This window comes from Mirounga angustirostris, unplaced genomic scaffold, assembly GCF_029215605.1.
Source record: "Mirounga angustirostris isolate CCGP_5_RB_7025 unplaced genomic scaffold, mMirAng1.0.hap1 SCAF_4, whole genome shotgun sequence".
Taxonomy (NCBI): domain Eukaryota; kingdom Metazoa; phylum Chordata; class Mammalia; order Carnivora; family Phocidae; genus Mirounga; species Mirounga angustirostris.
The window spans coordinates 36,830,511-36,849,301 of record NW_026991712.1 but is presented as its reverse complement, the minus strand read 5'-3'; the positions used below and the strand labels follow the sequence as shown (position 1 = coordinate 36,849,301).

At 41.0% G+C, this 18,791-nt stretch overlaps 1 protein-coding gene across 9 annotated transcripts in view; it reads left to right on the top strand.

Moving 5' to 3' along the window:
- Positions 1 to 18,791, top strand: part of VPS13B (vacuolar protein sorting 13 homolog B) — a 768,399-nt gene that overhangs the window by 672,943 nt on the left and 76,665 nt on the right. For all 9 annotated transcript variants that reach the window (XM_064588058.1, XM_064588057.1, XM_064588054.1 and 6 more), the window contains 3 exons: positions 438 to 619; positions 2,094 to 2,443; positions 7,875 to 8,036. In XM_064588058.1, coding sequence (XP_064444128.1) covers positions 438 to 619; positions 2,094 to 2,443; positions 7,875 to 8,036 — 694 coding nt within the window. The remainder of the gene's footprint in view (positions 1 to 437; positions 620 to 2,093; positions 2,444 to 7,874; positions 8,037 to 18,791) is intronic.

Sequence of the window (18,791 nt, the reverse complement as noted above, 5' to 3'; positions counted from 1 at the left end):
CCAGGACCCTGGGATCATGACCTGAGCCGAAGGCAGACGCTTAACAACTGAGCCACCCAGGCGCCCCCATATTGGATTTTTAAACAGCAGAGTCATACTCCAAATTGTGTTGGTCTTAAACTAATAGGAGAACAAGTTGTCCATAAATTGCATGAGATGAAGATGGAAGAAAATTGGGTTGGAGGTAGGTCAACACGACCTGGGGTTTGAGGAATCCTTTGAAATTTTTCTGCTAATAACTTATAGACAATAATCAACATGAACTTAATTTTTAAAAACAACTAGTTTGTGTGAGTCAATACAGACGATTTCATGATAATATATTAACTATAGGATTATCGGTGCTAGCTTTAAAAACCCTTACAGAAAGACATTTTACTTATATGGTGTTGGGAAATCTAGGTCATTGATCTTCTTTTATTATTTATTTCCCATAGCTCTGCAAGTGAATCTGGTTCTCAAAGCACCTGTGACCAACTTGTAACTCCAACAGCCCTGGCTGCCTGTACTAGAGTCGACTCCTGTTTTACCCCATGGTTTGTCCCATCTCTTTGCCTTTCCTTCCAGTTTGCTCACCTGGAGTTCCATCTTTGTCATCACCTTGATCAACTGGGCACAGGTATCATTTCCTTTAGCATCTGAATAGCATCCACTTAATGCTTACTGTCTTTCATGAGTGTTCTCACAACACATTTCATCGGGACGCCTGGGTGGCTCAGTCAGTTAAGCGGCTGCCTTCGGCTCAGGTCATGATCCCGGGTCCTGGGATCGAGTCCCGCATCGGGATCCTTGCTCGGCGGGGAGCCTGCTTCTCCCTCTGCCTGCCTCTCCGCCTGCTTCTGTTCTGTCCTCTCTCTCTCTCTGACAAATAAATAAATAAATAAATCTTTAAAAAAAAAACAAAAACAAAAAAACACATTTCATCAATTTCTGCCCAGACGTAAAAAGGCATGGAAGGGTTTTTATTCTGTGTATTGCGGTATTAGTGATGTTTTAAAGTGCTGTGATTGCTAATCACTTCCACTACCCAAAGCTCTTTCCCTACTGACTACCACCCATGTGGTGGTGGAAATTTTTAGAAGAGGCATTCATTTCCCCTAACAATGAGCACTGGCAAAATTACTCTGAAGCTGACTTCATCTAACAGATGTACCCCTTACTTTTGAACCATCATATGGACCTATAATATAAATTACCAGTACTATTGAACTGACATGATTTTGCATGCTTCCTGATAAGAATTTTCAAGGAAGTTACAAATATTGCAGGTTTTACTGTTATTCCAGTTAGGATCTTTTTAAAAGAAATACATCTGTTTCTGTTCTGTGTCCTGAGCTACTACATTAATGATGGGTATCCAAAAGTATTCGATATTACCTGATTTCAAAAGCATGAATACATTCTACAAAGGATGGGCAAATTCTCCAGAAATTTAAAGGACTGTCATTTTTACAAGTTGGTAAGGTAGAAGATTAAATTTTCCCACCACCGAAAGTGGTCTTTTATAAATTTGCCAATGTTACGTGAATAATTACTCCTAAAAGTCTATACCAAATGTTTCCTAGTTAGTACATTTTTATTCAGGTTTTCAACCTAACATGTAATGGAAAAAGGGGAAAAAAATCAGATTTAAAAAATCAGATTAAAACTAAACACAGCTGCGGTTAAGCATCTTGCCTTTTCAGCAAAAAATGGAATTTAACCTGCTTTTTCTAACTCTTTTCGAGTCATGTTTTTGTTTTTGAGATTTGGTTGGTAGATACAGAGCATTTCATAAAACTCTCCTTCGATATTTGCCTCCTCTTCATTTTATCTGTTGTCTTCTCTGATCAAATTTTTGTCTGTGAAAGTGAAGGTGAACTTTAGACAATATATATTTGAGGCATGCTGATTGAACAAAACTGTTTTGTTGGCAAATATCAAATGGTAATTCAAATAGTATAACGCCTTCAAGAGAGTGTTTGCATTTATTTAACTGCAAACAGCGAATTCGGTAACCTTTAAAAAGTGAGTAATTTAAACGTCATCTCTTTATTTCCATAAAACATTGGCTCATCTCAATTGCTGCTTTTTCCTGTTTGTTTTCTCAACAGTTCCGCCGCAATACCTACAGCCATTTATTTCCGATAAAAATGTGCCATCTGAACTAGAATACATGATTATTTCCTTCAAAGAACCGCACGTGTATCTTCGGCAGTGGAACAATAGTCCTGTGTGTCAGGAGATCCGGTTCTCAGCTCAAGCAGACTGTAAACTTCTCGAGTGCAGAAATGTCACGATGCAAAGCATGGTAAAACCCTTCAGCATCTTTGGGCAGGTGGCCATTTCCCGCGATGCAGGAGAAAAGCTGCTTGACTGCACCATCGTAGTGGACTCTATCTTTGTCAACTTTGGGCAACATGTGGTTCATTCTCTAAACACTGCAGTACAAGCTTGGCAACAGGTATGCACATCCTAGAACAGTTTACAGTTTGTCTGCATGTGATCTTTTACTAGGCACTCTATGTTATCACTTCTAATAGTAAGCGAAGCACAAACGAAAATGTGAGAGGATGAAGAATTTGATGGGCACCATAATATTTGGGGTTTTCTCTGTTTAGCAAAGTGATGCATGTTATTTTTAAAAGCTTTGGAGAATATGGGTTCTCTACACATGCATAGGAGACCATGCCCACATTTTTGTGACTAATGTACCACATCTGTGTGGAAAGTAACGTATTCCCAGAAATTTTTTCCAAGTATTATGGCTTTCCTTTGCCAAAGCTTCAACTTAGTTATGTATCAGATTGTCTAAGCATCCATTGCAGAAATGAAGAACCTGTGTGAGCCTTGCTGATAGTAAACATTTCATCTTTTCAGAGGGAAAAAGCAGCAAGAAGAAATATGCAAGCCCAACAAGTCTTAGTCTTTCCCCCTATTATCATTCTGCCATTTTTTAATCAGTTAAAGACTCTCGATCGATAATTTTTTCCTTTCATCTCTTGCCAGAAATTAGCCATATCAAACAAGGGGGTGAAGTGTAAGTCTGTGCTGCACGGCGTATTTAAAATGGGGAACCTGTCCATGCGGCTAGCATGAAAATAATTTCACAGAAGGTTTGGATAATACTTTGCTCCTCAATTTAAGAACAAATCACTTCTGCTTCCACACTGATTTTCAGTATAATATTGTATTTCCATCAAGTTTGTGTTGCTATTAAAGCTGGGACACTCCCCCCACTTCTGTATATACTACCTGCATTTGTGTGGAGCTGGCCCCCCAGGAGAAATGGTCCTTCGTCCTGTGCTGACCTCATGTGAAGACAGGCCGGGGTGGGGGGTGCGGGAGGGGGGCTCTGAGTTCTCTAACTTAAGAATGTTTATGGGAATAAACTCTTTTCTTTATATGCATGAAGACCTATATAAGACTAAGGAATTAATTACCTAACATGGCACTACAATAGCAAAGGGAAAGAAGATAACACATCTGTTTTTTATTTTAAAATTCTTTTTTAAGGGCATTCCATGGTTTTCTTGTTGCAGAGGACATGCGTAAAATAAGAGCTAGTGTGATCTAAATCTTTGCAGCTGGTTCGAATAGTGATGTGAAAAAAACCTCCATGGCTCCAATTTCTGTTTTTTGTCATATTTTGAACAATGCATTTAATAAAAAACAAACCTAGAAAACATAAAAGAGTCATTGATAGAGCATTTAAACCCAGGATATTTTTGTCTTGGTATCAGGGCCATTCTAAGAGGACTCATGTGTAGCAACTACTGCAAAATGGCCTTCAGAAATATCAGTTTCCTCCCAGGGTAAAAATATTCTCTTAGACACAGCTATACATATAAATAAAATACGGTGCATAAATATTTAAATGTTTTAAACCACATCAGAGTGCCAATGACTGACTGGCCAACACAGTGCCTTGAAGGAATATTCTGAGTTTTTTTTTTTAAATGGAATTGTATATTTGATTAACTAGAGCCATATGTCACGTAGCATATTGCTGACAGGTACATTCTATGAATAGTTGATTCTGATTTATACAGGGATTTGGCAATGTTAACATGAGCCACAAGAGGATATACTTCTGTAATTGTTGCTGTAATTTTCTTGTTTCCTCCCATGTCAAGGGTACTTGCCACCAAGTTTTAATGTGGTAGGCATCTAACCCTATGCATTCTAAAGTAAATACAAAAATGCACTACTTTGAAATTAACGGGCATTTGACATTGAAATGGGTTTATAGAGGGTTATTAAGTTCATTGTTTCTAAGATGTTCTGAATGTGGTTTATTCCCTTAGTGGGGAAGATTAGTTTCCTAAGCTTGGAGGTTATTGTGTGTACAGTGCTCATATGCAGTCTAATTATTGCCGATGAGAAATATGAATTTAATAAGCCAGATAAGTTATTCAAGTTTTCCGCATACTTTTATTGGATTCATATCTGAGACAAGTCATTTGTATCTAGTGTGGATGGACTAGACAGTTGAAGCATGAAACAGTTTGACCTTTAACCTTTAGGTCACAGGCTCAAGATTAACAGAAGCCTTCATCAGTGTCTGATTTCTCTGGCCATAGATTTTTTTTTTTTTCCTCTTTTGCACATGATTAATGTTTTGTGAAACCAGATTAAGGACGCAAAATGCCACTTGCAATTTGCTTTATATTTCAATGCCATATCCCCACATTTGGACAAAATAACATGTAAAGGGGATTTTTATATAAAAATGAAGGTCTTGCTCATGTGTCTTATCTTACACCAGAATGACGTCTGTCTCTGTTTAGTTGCAAATGCCTGTACAACACTCCAGCACAAATCTTAAATGTAGATACGCCATCTTTTAATTACAAATCTGAGTGAGCACCCTGAGACTTAGACTATATGATGTCATATAAAATGTGTATGAACTGTTTTATAATACACCGGAATTTAAGACACTCCGAGAAATGCTTAAACTTATTACGGTTATAATGAACTCCACAGATGACGGAACAGTAGAGAAACAGTTCTCTGAGGACTTTGAGTATTCTTTAGAAAAATGTAAACAACCCCCTCGTGTTCTTCCATTTACATTTTTCTAAAACACTCATCATTTATTAAAGGTCAGTTTTTGGAGATGAGGAAAGTAATATGATTTTTTTTCCCTACTCAAGCCCCATCTGGTAACTTAACCTCTGTGTTACCAGCAGATTGATCCCAATTTATTATGAAAACTGAATTTCAGTCTCAGGACATCTAACTGGGAGTTTGGAATAATATCCCTTTTTCCATGTTTGTACTCTTGGACCTAAAGGAGACAAAAATGTTTATAAGGAGAAGTAGTTTATGTTGATTATATAATGGCAAATGGAAAAATCTCATCAAAATAATTATACACTGTGACTCCAGTTTGATTAAAGGTTTATAAACCTTTAAATATGTAAGACATATAAGATAGGATTAGATAGGATAGACTGGAATAGAAACAGGCAGGACACTTTGAAGAGAAAAATTGCTAGAACAAAATCCACCAAAATATTAACAGCAGTTATTTGAGTGTAAAATTAGAGACTTAAAAAAATACATACTTCCTATATTTTCTAATTTTTCTACTTTGGACATGTATTCACTTATAATTTTAAAAATTAAATTTACTCATGTATTTGTTTCATAAGTGTTTATCCGGTCCCTTTGTGTCAGGCATTATGTTGAGTACTGGAGATAAACTGGTAAATAACACAGACCTGGTTCCTGCCCTCATGCAGCATGGACTCTAATGATGGAGACAGGAGTGAACCCAGAATCAAACAATTTCTTAGTCCCAGGAGGGAAAGTGAAATAGTAGAGTGTGGTGTGAGCATAAAATAGGGGGATGTGACATGCTCTGGGGGTGCTCCCAAAAGGCTCCTCAGAAGAAGTGACCTGAAAACGGGAACCTGAGTGTAAGTAGAAAGAAGTTAGTCAAGTGTGAAGGAAAAAAGGTCCAAGCAAGGGAAAGGCACTGAGACAGGAAGGAGTTGGATGTGTTGAATGACTTGAAAGGGGGCCACTGTGATGTTGGAGGAGCAGGAAAGAGCTCGCGGGGCTCGGGTGGGGCAAGCCAGTGGAGAGTGGCTCAAGGTGCAGCGGGGTCATATCAGGCAGGACGTTCAACCCCACTGGGAGTCAGGCTTTGAAATCGTAGCTCATGATTAAAAGCCACAGTGTAGGGGCACCTGGGTGGCTCAGTTGGTTAAGCCACTGCCTTCGGCTCAGGTCATGATCCTGGAGTCCCGGGATCGAGTCCCAGGATCGAGTCCCGCATTGGGCTCCCTGCTCAGCAGGGAGTCTGCTTCTCCCTCTGACCCTCTCCCCTCTCATGCTCTCTCTCTCATTCTCTCTCTCTCACATAAGTAAATAAAATCTTTAAAAAATTAAAAATTTAAAAAAAAAAAAGCCACAGCATAGAGTGTGGTAGACAATAGGTAATTTTTGCCTGTAAGTACTTTGGTCTCTCTTAACCCAAGACTTTTTTGTGATTAGTGTGGCTGTCAAGCAAGGTTCCGCTCCGTGAGAATGGGGAGGTTGGTGAGAATCGATGGATGACAGAGTGAGGAGTCCCCGACAGTATTTGGAAGAATGAGGTGTTTCAGGGCCTCTCCGCCAGCTGCAGCCAGAAAGCACTGCCCATCTACTTAGGGGGCCTTGTGCATGACTAAGAGTGGATTCTGCCCCCCAGGATACCTGTTCTGGATGAGGTTCTAGGTCAGGTCTTGGTCCAGGCTGGATTCCAGGTACTTTCGTCCTTAGACTCCTCAGGCCTCATAATCACTTAAATCACTGTCCTTGTGAGTTATGTGTCCCCTTTTACTCTCCCTCCCCTTGGGAAAATGGCAAGTGACCCAGTGTGGCATTGTGACATTTAGCTCTACAACCAGGAAATAGAGGCCACCAGAAGCATCAGTTACGGTTACCTCCCATTGTCCGCAAATTGATTGGCTAATTAATATTTTTTCTTGCATTCTCAACTTGAGCATCTTTTTAACTATTCATTTACCACAAGTATGTTTATTATTTTTTAAGCCATAACCTAACCAGAGTGATAGAAGAGGAAACACAGAAATGCTCTGTCACTTTGTCCGTGTTTGGATATAACAGCAAGCGATGGAGACGCCATTAAGTTGAGAAGGGAGGTCTCAACACGGGAACATAGTACTAACTTGTTGAGCCTCAGCAGATGAATGGGAGACATGAGCTGATGGATGCCTGTTAGCTGACGCAGACACCAACAACTGTTTTTCAACGCACATTATCTCTCTTGAAAACTGCAGCTTGGCTTACACTGACTCCGGAGCTGGTCTGTTTTGTGTGTTCAGCCTCTTAACAATAGAGGGAAAGTTATGGTTTTATTTACATCTTTCCCTGAGCAGATTTACACACACATACATCCACCCTCCCCCTTAAGGGATCTGGGGATGTATTACCTAAATGATCCTTACTTTCTGTAGGGTACAAACTGTGGCTTTGGTAATTGGTCTTGATTGTCGAGTTTAGAAGGCCAGGAACATGGTAATTCTAGCCTCCAGTACTCTGCTCAGAAACGTGCACTACTCAGTGCAGCGCTCTTTGTAGCATGTTAATTCGTTTTAAAATGTTAAAAGTTTGAGGGATCTCATTGTTCGCTTACTCTTCTGTGCGTATGATTTATTTTGCAGGAGTATAAATCAAAACATATTCTTGGAACATTTAAGATCTCTTTAAGGTATTTTTTTGTGCTTCTCCCGGAAGTACAGAATACTTTGTATACCAGAGCTAATGACAACAGGTCTTGTAGTGTTTCTGCGTCGTAACAGTCGCCACTGGGCAGACAGCTGCCAAACATCTTGCAATTAATCTGATGCACGTTGGCTTTCGCGCTCTTTTTCTTTCAGAACCAGTGCCCTGAGGTGGAGGAGTTGGTCTTCAGCCATTTTGTGATCTGTAATGACACACAGGAGACACTGCGCTTCGGCCAGGTGGATACTGATGAAAACCTTCTGCTGGCGCGTCTCCGCAGTCACCAGTACAGCTGGCGTTCTCACAGGTCCCCGCAGGTATTTGAGAGGCAGCCTTACAGGCACCGCAACCGCGACTGGGAAGGTTGGCGATTCGTTGATTCTGCATTTGTGTGCCTGTGTGCAGTTACGGCCCTTCTTAAGCCTCCCAGGGAACCCCACAGCGTAGCCGCCGCGACAGAAACCCAGAAGCGTTGCGAGATGCGAGCGCAGTGCTCGCGCGCTCCTCTCGGAAGGGGCGGCCTCCTGGCTCGCCCGGGTGCTGCGGGCGCCAGTCCATGTGGCGCTCACGCCCGTGGACTCTGGAGCCGGAGCTCGTGGGCTCTGATCCTGGCTCAGCGTAAACCTCGCTTTGCTCGCTGGGCTTCAGTTTTCTCATCTGTACAGTGGGGATAATGAGAGGACCCGTTTTGTAGGGTTCTGAGGACTAAGTGCGTTACTGTGTATAATGGCGCGAGAATAGCGCTCGAGATACCGTCAGCATTACGCGCTGGCTCGTATTATCTACACGTTTGTTCAGATTTTTACTGCGTACATACTCTGCACCCGGCATGGCCTGGGCACTGGACATGCAAAGACAGGGAAGTCACAGTCCTTGCCCTCCAAGGACAGCTCACAATCTGTGACCAAGGGGGCACTGAGAAAAGACATACCAAAGGATGTCTGTTTTCCAAGTAGTGTAATTCCATTTTCCTGTCACTTTAGATGGGAATAATTAGAGGGATGTGCCCTGCAGGGATAATATGAGGATGAATTCAACACAAAGATGTGGTCTTAAATGAGTAAAAGAAATCCTAGGAAGTCATCTCAAGAATAATGTATTTCTAAAACTCTGGGTAATAAGGAAAGTACTGCTTGTGATTAAAAGAAAGTCATTAGATTAGAGAGCAAGTTTTCCCATCTGGTCTATAGACCAGCTTCAGAATATGTTATGCCCTCGGGGTCCCTCTTGCTTCCTCCCCACAGCCCCGCTCCTGCCCAGTAGCTAGATTCTGATTTCTTGCTTGCTTTTTCATCATACTGCCACAGTACTAGAATAAAATTTGGAAAGGTAGACACAGTACATTCTTATTTAAGAATATTTATTTAATTCTAGTAAACCTGACAGGACATTAAAACCACATAAATCCTTTCTTAATAAAACTTCTTAAAAAAATTTCTCCGATGAGATGATGTTGTACTCATCTTTTTAGAGTGAATGGCATGCCCTTGTTTTCTGTTTCGAGATATTTCTGTGTTCTTAAGTGGTTTAGTTGTTTGCCCCTCGTAACATAGTTCAAGGCCAATTTGTTTCAAAATATCTTTTTGGGCTTTTGTCTTACTAATTGCAGAAGTGAGAACATACAGACATGTGGCAAAAAAAAAAACAACTCCTATAATGGCAACCACTCAGAGACAACCCATGTTAATACTTGTCGTATAACCTTTTAGATGTTCAAAAAGTTTCCACAGTAATTGCATTTTCAGCAACAGGAGAAACCTCTGGAAAGGTGCAGCCCAGAGTAGCCGTGGCCCTTGGCCACTGCACCCACACCCACACAGGCTCAGGCCTCTGCCCACAGAAAGCAAAATGCAGGAAGCTTACCTCCCCCACCAGTTGCTTTAAGAGGCACAGACCACGTGGCTCTTGGTGACCCTCAAGATTCCCAGATACTGGGGACGCCCAGGTGGCTCAGTCAGTTAAGCGTCTGCCTTTGGCTCAGGTCATGATCGCAGGGTCCTGGGATCGAGCCCCGCATCGGGCTCCCGGCTCAGCAGAGAGCCTGCTTCTCCTCCCTCTGCTGTTCCCCCTGCTTGTGCTCTCTCGCTCACGTGGTCTCTCTCTCAAATAAATAAAATCTTAAAAAAAAAAAAAAAAAAAGATTCCCGGATGAGAAGGGTGATGATAAGAGCTCAGGGCTGTGGAGGAACAGGAGTCTTCATATTACGGACATGCGGTGTCTGGGTGGGAAGGAAAGGACCAGGAAAGAAACATGGCTGACCGTTGCCAGCACGACACCTTCATATTTTACCCTTTTGCCTGTTTTCAAGGTCTTCTTGTATTTGTTACTAGTTTGGTTTTCACAGTATCCATGTGTGGTTTGTGTTATTTGTTATGCAAGTTATAAATAACGAGACAAATGGGAATGTTAAGCTGAGATGGTGGTAGAGTTGGGACTGAATTCCATATCTTTTGATTCTCAGTAGAATGTTATTTCTACGGCATTGTCCAGCTCTCCTAGGTTTGGGCTGCATGATTTGTCTATTAGAATAGCCAAGCTGTGAGGTTTCAAGAGATAGGCCGAGAATCGCTAGTCTAATACTCCATATTTAAAGCTAGACTAATGTGGGATTCTTAGTCCAAGTAAATCCCTTGCAAAGTCTTAACTTTATTACCAAAAATAAGAAGAAGCTTTTTATGACAAACAGGACACATGACAGATAGCTATTAAACTTTTCTTTTTCCTTATAATTTGCAACTGCATTCTCTGGATACAAATTTTAATGAGCTGTAGTCATTATAATCTTCAGGCTAAAACTTAGATCAGCTTTGTTTAAAAAAAAAAAAAAAATGATGTCTCTCTACAAAACTCCATAGGTTGAAGGAAGTGTGTTTTAGAACTCTCTGAAACCAGAAGTCTTAATGGGCCCAGAGCTGCTTCGTGGAATTCCTTGCATCCACAATTGCAAATTCTATTGTGTTCTAATGAGAGGTTACATCTGAGGATCGAAAAACTAGCCACTTATCTTCAGACTGCACCTGCAGGTAGTCATAGACTTGCAACTGAGCAAACTGTTGCTTTTTTCAGGCTCCACGTCATATCCTGCGTTGCACAGCAGGCTTGGTTTGGGGAACATTTGTGTCTGCATGTTTATGCTACCTTGGGTGTTAGTCAATTAGTCTCAGGGAGGATTTCCAGAGTTCATAGAATTTAACTCCACTAAACAATGTAGCTTATATTGCAGAGATCGAGAAAATGGCAAGGACAGCTGGAAAGGTTTCAAAGAGGTCAGCATATCTTAGAACCACACAGGAGGTTGCTAACAACAGTAAGTCCCAACAGGATGGGAAGAACCATGGACACACCAATTCCAGAAATCCAAAGCTGATTTTAAAATTGAAAAGTTGTAAACTCTCCTTATAGTTTCTAACACATGCTCTGAGGCGGAATCACTAAATGCTGGATATCCCGTAACTGTTGCTTGCTTAAACAAACAAAGGAAGAACAAAACTAATTCCTAGGGAATAGTTGAACATACTGAGCTGCACAATCGTATATGCCACCACAGAGGGCCCTTAAATATCCCAGGTCAGTAGACTTCAGATCAAGTTGGATGAGAACAGTAACTAGCAAGAGACTGGTCTTTAAAGAAGTGCTTCATATTGTATAAAGATGAATCTGAGGACTATAGGTGTGAGTTTACAGTATCTTTCCCCAGAATATGGGTAGTAGGTGCAGCTTAGGGTCAAGGAAGTTTTAGTTTAATGTAGCCAAACTGAATATGGGGACACTTCCATCAACCAGGAGGATTTGTGTAAAGGCTGTTCAAGTTGACTTCCTTTCCTGGTTAATAGAGAGCACTGTTGGCGAATTAAACTTGAAATAGGAATGCCTCCACCTTGTATGTAAGGGAATTGCATGTGCTTTTATCCTCAAAACATGCACAATTTATAGATTATACATTTTTTTAGAATTGCAGAATTCCAGCTACCAGTGACTTAATTTCAGTAATCAAACCATCTAGCAAGGTGAAAATGGGCTCTAGACAGAGCTATAGAAAATAATAAAATATTGCTCCACAATGGACATAACAGAAAGTTTCATAAGCTCATGAAAAATGGCAGATATTTTAAAATGCAAAATGTAACAAAGTAAGAATTTTGAAGAGCAGCAGACCATCTGGGACATACTCATTAAAGTAGTCAGATTTAGTGAAGAAAATAGAAAATCGTATAGTACTCCAGGGCAGAGGTTGGCAAACTTTCTCTGTGTAGGGCCACATAGTCCATATTTTAGGCTTTTGGGGCCTTCCTGGCTCTCTCACAGCTATTCCTCTCTGCACAAAAACAGCCATAATGAAAAATGTGGCTGTGTTCCAATAAAACTTCATTTATAGACTCTGAAATTTGAATTTCAGTAACTTTCACACATCACGAAATAGTATTCTAATTTTTTTTGACCATTTAAAAATGTAAAAACCATTTTTAGCCCACAGGCTGTACAAAAATAGGCAGTGCACTCCATCTGGCCCACAAGCCATAGTTTGCCGGTCCTGCTTGGAGACCTCTCTGTTGACAAAACTCAGTAGACTAAAGGCTTGACGTTCAGTTTTTTCACTCTGACCTAAGTGATATTTCTATCACTTGAAAACTTGGCAAAATGTTTCAGAAATGAAGAAGTGACAGGTAATAGTTTAAATCCAGCACATACAACCAACCTGTACTCACCACATAACGGTAAAATATGTTTATTTTACCTCTTCTGGGCTTGTATAGATAGACAGTTCTCCAGTTCACTCTTTGTATGTAAAAATATTTTAAAGTGAGATCTGAGCATTTTTCCTCTTGTCTAAAGGGATAGTAATAGGTTTTGAGTATCTACCTATCTTATGGTGAGTCCAGCCAGTTGTCAGTTTCGTTAACTAGACTGTAATTCTCATTCACTTCACTCTTTTCACATCCATTTACATAATGCATATGTATATACGTATCATAAAGAAAGAGCACATTCCTTATTGTCACAGTCACAGTTTTAAACATTTAAAAGCAGACTTAGGGAGACAAGGAAATATTCTATGTTGGCAAAACTGTTTAAAGTGATAAATTTTTCAGGGGTTTGCCTCTGCTATTATATGGCACGTGGCATGCATGTTAAGGTTTGTGTAGAAGATACAAATGGAATTAATACTTCCTTTCTAGAAAGCAATTTAATAAGCACAAAAGTCATTAAAATGGTCTCAGCCTTTGATTTAGTAAATCCCCTACTAGTAATCTACTCTCAGGATATAATACAAATTAAAACAAAAGTTTATACACAAAAAATGTTTATCACAGTTTTATCTATAGTATCAATTAAAAACCAAAGTGTTCACTTTTAAGGCTATAGTTGAGTAAAATCTAACATATCTGAATGATAAACAACTGTCAGACCTTCACATTTTTTACACAGAAAGAGGAAGTGCTACCATATCCTATCAGTCAGAAAACAGAATATAAAATTATATATATGATCTTAGCAATATAAGAGCAAAATGCATAGAAAATGCTGGAAGGAGATATATCAAAATGTTGCCAGTGGTTGCATCTGAGTAGTAGGGTAAGACGATATGTTTCCACTTTATTACATTTTTATATAGGTCTCAACTTTTTTAAATAAGGGCTATAGATTATGAAAGCAGAAAGAAATTAAGTGAAAACCCTGAAAAAATTTATAGACAGACTATAAAAGGAATTTCAAACACTCACTAGAAGAGTGGCAAGTACAGTGACTTATCAGTAATGGTTATCTTAATTCTCATACGAACGATTGCAAGTTTCTCTCAAATATTCTCTTAGTTACAGCTTTGCCCCACTCCAGTGTATCTTGCAGAGTACATCTTAAGGAACTTCCCTGAATAATGCTTTAATTATTACAGTTTCCTGTCCAAAAATCTTCATAGCCTTCCCATCATCTATTAAATATCCAAATTATCTGACATCCAAGGCCTGACTCAAGTCACTCACAAGCCCTCCTGTCTGCCATTATTTCCCTCTAGCAGCTGATTTAGTCTCCCAACCTCCCATTCAGTTTTAATCCACAAATGTTCATTTATTGTGACCTCTTGTGTGTAATTAAATATGTTCATTTTTTTGTAAAGAACTTACTGTCTAATGAGGGAGCCCGAAAAGTAAACAGATTTTTATGGACATGATCAGTATCTATCAGGACATTATTGCAGTAATTCAAGACAGGGAGAAATGATGGGTAACTGAATTAAAATACTAACCATAAGGAAGAAAAGTGAGAGAATCAGGAAGTACAGTCCATTGCTTCTGGATATGGGCAAGGTCTTGATGGGAGCTCAAAGAAAATGTTTCCAAATCTAACATGAGGATGAGAATCTGGCAAGGCTTGCCGGTAGAAGGGATATATGGGTGGAAGCTTAATGTTTCAGTAAGAGTTGGGCCAATGAAGTGAGGGTGGTGGTGGTGGTGGTGGTCAGATAAGGGGATCAGCATGTGTGAAAGCTGCAGAGGCAGGACACAGCGTGGCCTGGTAGGACACCTTGGCTGATTTGACTGCAGTAGAGAGGACACGTGTGAAACCGCAGGATGGGAAAGTAGGATGGGAAAGTAGCGCAGCCCTTGAGTGCTGCGCTAAGCAGCTTCAATGCTGTCTTGAGGCAGTGGTAACACCAAGGCAGGAGAAACTAAACACTTGAAGGGGTCAAAGTTGGCTTTCCCCAGAGGTCAGTTTGAAGGCTGAGTAGAAGTTGGCCCAGTGAACAGTAGTGGAGGAAGCACATGAGGCAGAACCAGGAAGAGATATATATATCTGTATCTGTAGCATGTCATGTTCAAGGGAATTCAGATTTTGTTCAGAATAACTCAGGCATAAAAATTGTGTGCCCCGCTGAAGAGATGTATGTTGGTAACTGGCTCTTGGCCGGTGGTGTGGGAAGCCCTGATATGTTGGGCTGGCTAATTTTAATGGTGTGAATACTCCCATCATAGCTGATGTCAAGCTACCAGTGATTTAACAACCGGCTCTCAAAATTCCTGAATGTTCAGCAGTTCTTTTTCACAAATGAGTATGAGCTAACTCCAGCGCACCACTGTTTGGAGGGTTTGCGTTCTGAAGAGCCTGGCAGTCCATTTGTGGAGATCCACCTGGATGTGCTGGGCGACTTTTGCCTATGGAAGGGCTTTCAGTAGAGGGGTAACAGGATGTCTCCTGTGCATCCTGGAAAGATCCCTATGGTGTAGTTGAAAGGCAGCCTTGAGGAGATGGAGGATGCAAGCAGGGAGTAGTGGGGACCTGGCTGCAGAGCCAGGAGTGACAGAGGTGACAGCCACTGAGCCAAGACAGAGGAGAAGTCACCACTTGGTGTAAATGCCTAGCAGACTCACCCTTCTGTGAATAATAGCTATAAATTCTGAGCAAAACACAAAAAAAAAACTACTTCTGAAGACTGAACAAAGGCAGGCAGATTTTGGAGAGGAATCAAAACTTTGAGCAAGTGACCTGCTGAGTGAATTCCCCATTTTTTCTGGCTGTGCCTTGACGGCAACTGCAGTCACTTCAGTGCGGGGGTAGCCCAGCATCATCCTGGCCCCACATAGCAGGGGAAAGAGCTCAGGCCACCAAGGCTGCTGGAGAACGAGGAGAAAACCTTGGACAAGGGGAAGCCAGAAAGCAGGAAAATAATTTGGCCCAACTGTCCACTGACTGCGGAAACACATGTGCCTGGGGAAAACCAGAAGCAGCCTGTACCCAAGGCTTAAAGAACGGAACGAATCCGAGCTGCCGCTCGCCCAGGTGTGAGAGTTTTCTGTTTGAGTCTAAACAAATTGCGTACTTGTTAAATCAAATACATTAACACTCTGGAGCAATTATAAGAAAATCCGGAGTTCCCACAACAAAACCTTGACAGTGTCCATACTATAAACCAAAATTATTCAACAAATCTCAAGAATCTCAAAAAAAAAAAGGAGTTCAATTTCAAGAGAAAGATAATTAACAGATGTTAACGCCAAGTATGACGCAGAGGTTAGAATGTCCATATACTTCAAAGCAACTATAACACAGGGGAAGGTATTTTACAGATGTAATTAAGGTCCCGAATTAGTTGATTTTTAATTAATCAAAAGGGAAACTATTTTGTGGGCCTCACTGAATCATATAAAACCCTAAAAGAGGGGCTGGGCCCTTTTGTGAGGAGAGAGAGAGAGAGAGACACATATGCTCCTACTGGCCTTGAAGAAGCAAACTGTCGTGTTGTGAGTGCCTACAAAGAAGGCCATGGGTCAGGAAGCTGTGGGAAGCCTCCAGGACCTGCAGGTGGCTGCCGGCCCCAGTCATTAGTAAGTCAGAGCCCTCATCCTATAGCCACAGGGGAATATATTCTGCCAACAACCTGAGTGCACTTGGAAGTGGATTCTTCCCTGCTTGGACTCCTGGCCCACAGACAGTGATAGAAATATAATACAACGTGACAGAGAAAAAAAGACAGTACACTTGAAGATAGATCACTAGAAATCATCCAGTCTGAAGGAGAGAGAAAAAGAATCAAACAAAATGAATCCAACTGCAGAGACCTGTGGGACAATTTCAAAAGGTCTAATATATGAGTAATTACAATCTAAGAATGAGTAGAGAGTGAGAGAGTGGGGCCAAAAAAATTAAATAAGCTCAAAAAACTTCCCAAGTTTTGGGAAAGATAGAAATTTGCAGACCCAAGAAGCTCAGGAAAACTCCAAACAGACATCTCAAAGAAACTCACACTCAGGCACCTCATGATGAAACTACTAAAAACCAAAGAGAAAGAGAAAATCTTGAGGATTAGCTGGAGGGAAGCTGGAGGGGAAACCACTGGAATAACTCTGAACTTCTTTTTGGGTATCAGGGAGGCTAGAAGAGAAGGTTTACGCTGGAAGTGATCTGTTCGGAAGCTATTTGGGAGTTACAGTCACCAGGATTTGGGTACTGGTCATGGAAGAGAAGGGCCTAATTTGATTCTGAGGTTCTAGACTTAGGGGACAAGTTGGCAGTGTTGCTGTTGGCCCAAGACAGGGAACTGAGTAGAAAGACAGTGTTTTAGAGACAGAGGATGGAATAGGATATGAGAGCGCAACAGGGTGATTCTAAAATCCGTTGTGGACACACTGAGTTTTGGGTTACTTGGGAGGGCAGAAAGGATGATATATTAGAAAAAAACATGGATTTGAAGCCATAAATGCCTGGGTTTCACTCCTAAGGCTTGTCAGCTATGTAAGATTGGAAAAGTTTCTTAATTCCTTGGAGTCTCAGCTTCCTCTTCGGCAAAATCAAGAAATTTTAGTGACTATCCCATGCAATAACATTTATAAAGTGCCTAGTGAAGAACTCAGCTCTCTATAACCAAAGGTTCCTTTCCTTCCCTTTTCCCTTTCTAACCAGACATCCAAGTGGCCATGTAGAGGAGGCAAATTGAATGGAAGAGTCGGAATGTCAAAAGAATAGTCTGGTCTCAGAGGTAAAAATTGGGTCTGTCATCTGTGCCTAGGGAGCCGTGGGAACAGATCAGAATGCCCAAGGAGGCGGGGCTAAGAGAAGAGGACTTTGTTAGTTAGCTCTTGCAGTAGAACAATGTACACCAGTGGTGTACAGACGAAGGATGGCTACTGCAGGCACTCCCGCTCATAAAAGGAGAAAAAGGGAGACCCATCAGTCACTGGTCCATAAAAATTCTAATATCCAACCAGATAAATGTCAGAAGTTTCTCGATTAGTAATCATTCATACTCCGCTCAGGAATAATTGTCCATGGCTCATGGCTTTGGAGTCTTGGCTCAAGCCTCTGAGTCATCCATCCTTTTTCATGAAAAGTGTCCTTTGTTTGCACTTCATAGTTTTCTCAGCCTGCTTTCTAGCAGTAGAATTTTGAAGAATCACAGGCCTCTTTACCATCTTGTACTTTGTCTCTTTCAGTCTAAATTGGGAGTGTTTCTGCCAATATAATTCTTTAAACAACTTTATGGGGCTCTTGTTAATCTTACTGGGGTTTGCTACAGTGGACAAAATCACGTATCTCTTCGAGGTAATTCCTTCTCTGCTTTGGGATTTGTTCACACTGCTGAGTGTCTTAGAAGCCCTATTGTTTGAATAGTTTTCTGAGACACTAATTTAGATCTTTTTGAGATCCTAACAAAGGATTTTACAGCCACATCCTTAGCTTCATCCCTAAACCAGCTTTCCTGGCCATGTCCTGGATTTGATCTTTGCCTAGAAACCACTTCTTGATGTTAGCATCATTTGCCATCTGGAAGGCTAGAAGTGTGGAAAACTAGCAAGTCCTGGCTCCTTTTTATCTAACAGTTCTTCTTTAAGCTTCTGTCAGCCCCTCCCAGACTTTAATATAAGCAGCAGATAGAAGCCAGGAGTTACTTCAACACTGCCTGGAAATCTCCTAAGCTAGATCACATAGTTGATTAGGCGCATTTCTACTTTCCATGTCACTCTAGCTTGTAGTGTTGCTAAACTCTCCGCCACTGCATAGCAAGGATCCCCTTTCTCCCAACGTCCAGCAATACTGTTCTCACCTCCTTACTGACAGCCTCCTCTCAGGCCATCAAGTAACTATTAAAAGCATCTTTGAAGCACCTTAGATATTCACCAACACTCTTCTCAAGTCCTTCTAATTTCTGCCCACTTGCCTGCTCCAAAGCCCCTTGCATTTTTAGGCTTTTGTTTTGGTGGCACCCCACTTGGAGATAACAGAATCTATATTAGTTACATATTGCTGTTTAATAAATTACCTAAAAACCCGAGTAGATAATACAACAAACATTTTTTTTTTAATCTCCATTTCACTAGCCAAGAATTTTGGGAGTGGTTGAACTGGGTAGATGTAGCTCAGAGTCTCTGAGAAGGCCGCAGTCAAGACATCAGCTGGAACTTTAGTCATCTAAAGGCTTGACTGGGCTGGAGGATCCATTTCCAAAATGGCTCACTCATATGGCTCTTGGCAAGAGGACTTGGCTCTTTGCTACAAGGATCTCTCCATAGAGTTCATTGAGTATCCTCGTGACATAGCCACTGGCTTCCCCCAGATCAAGTGATACAAGACAGAACAA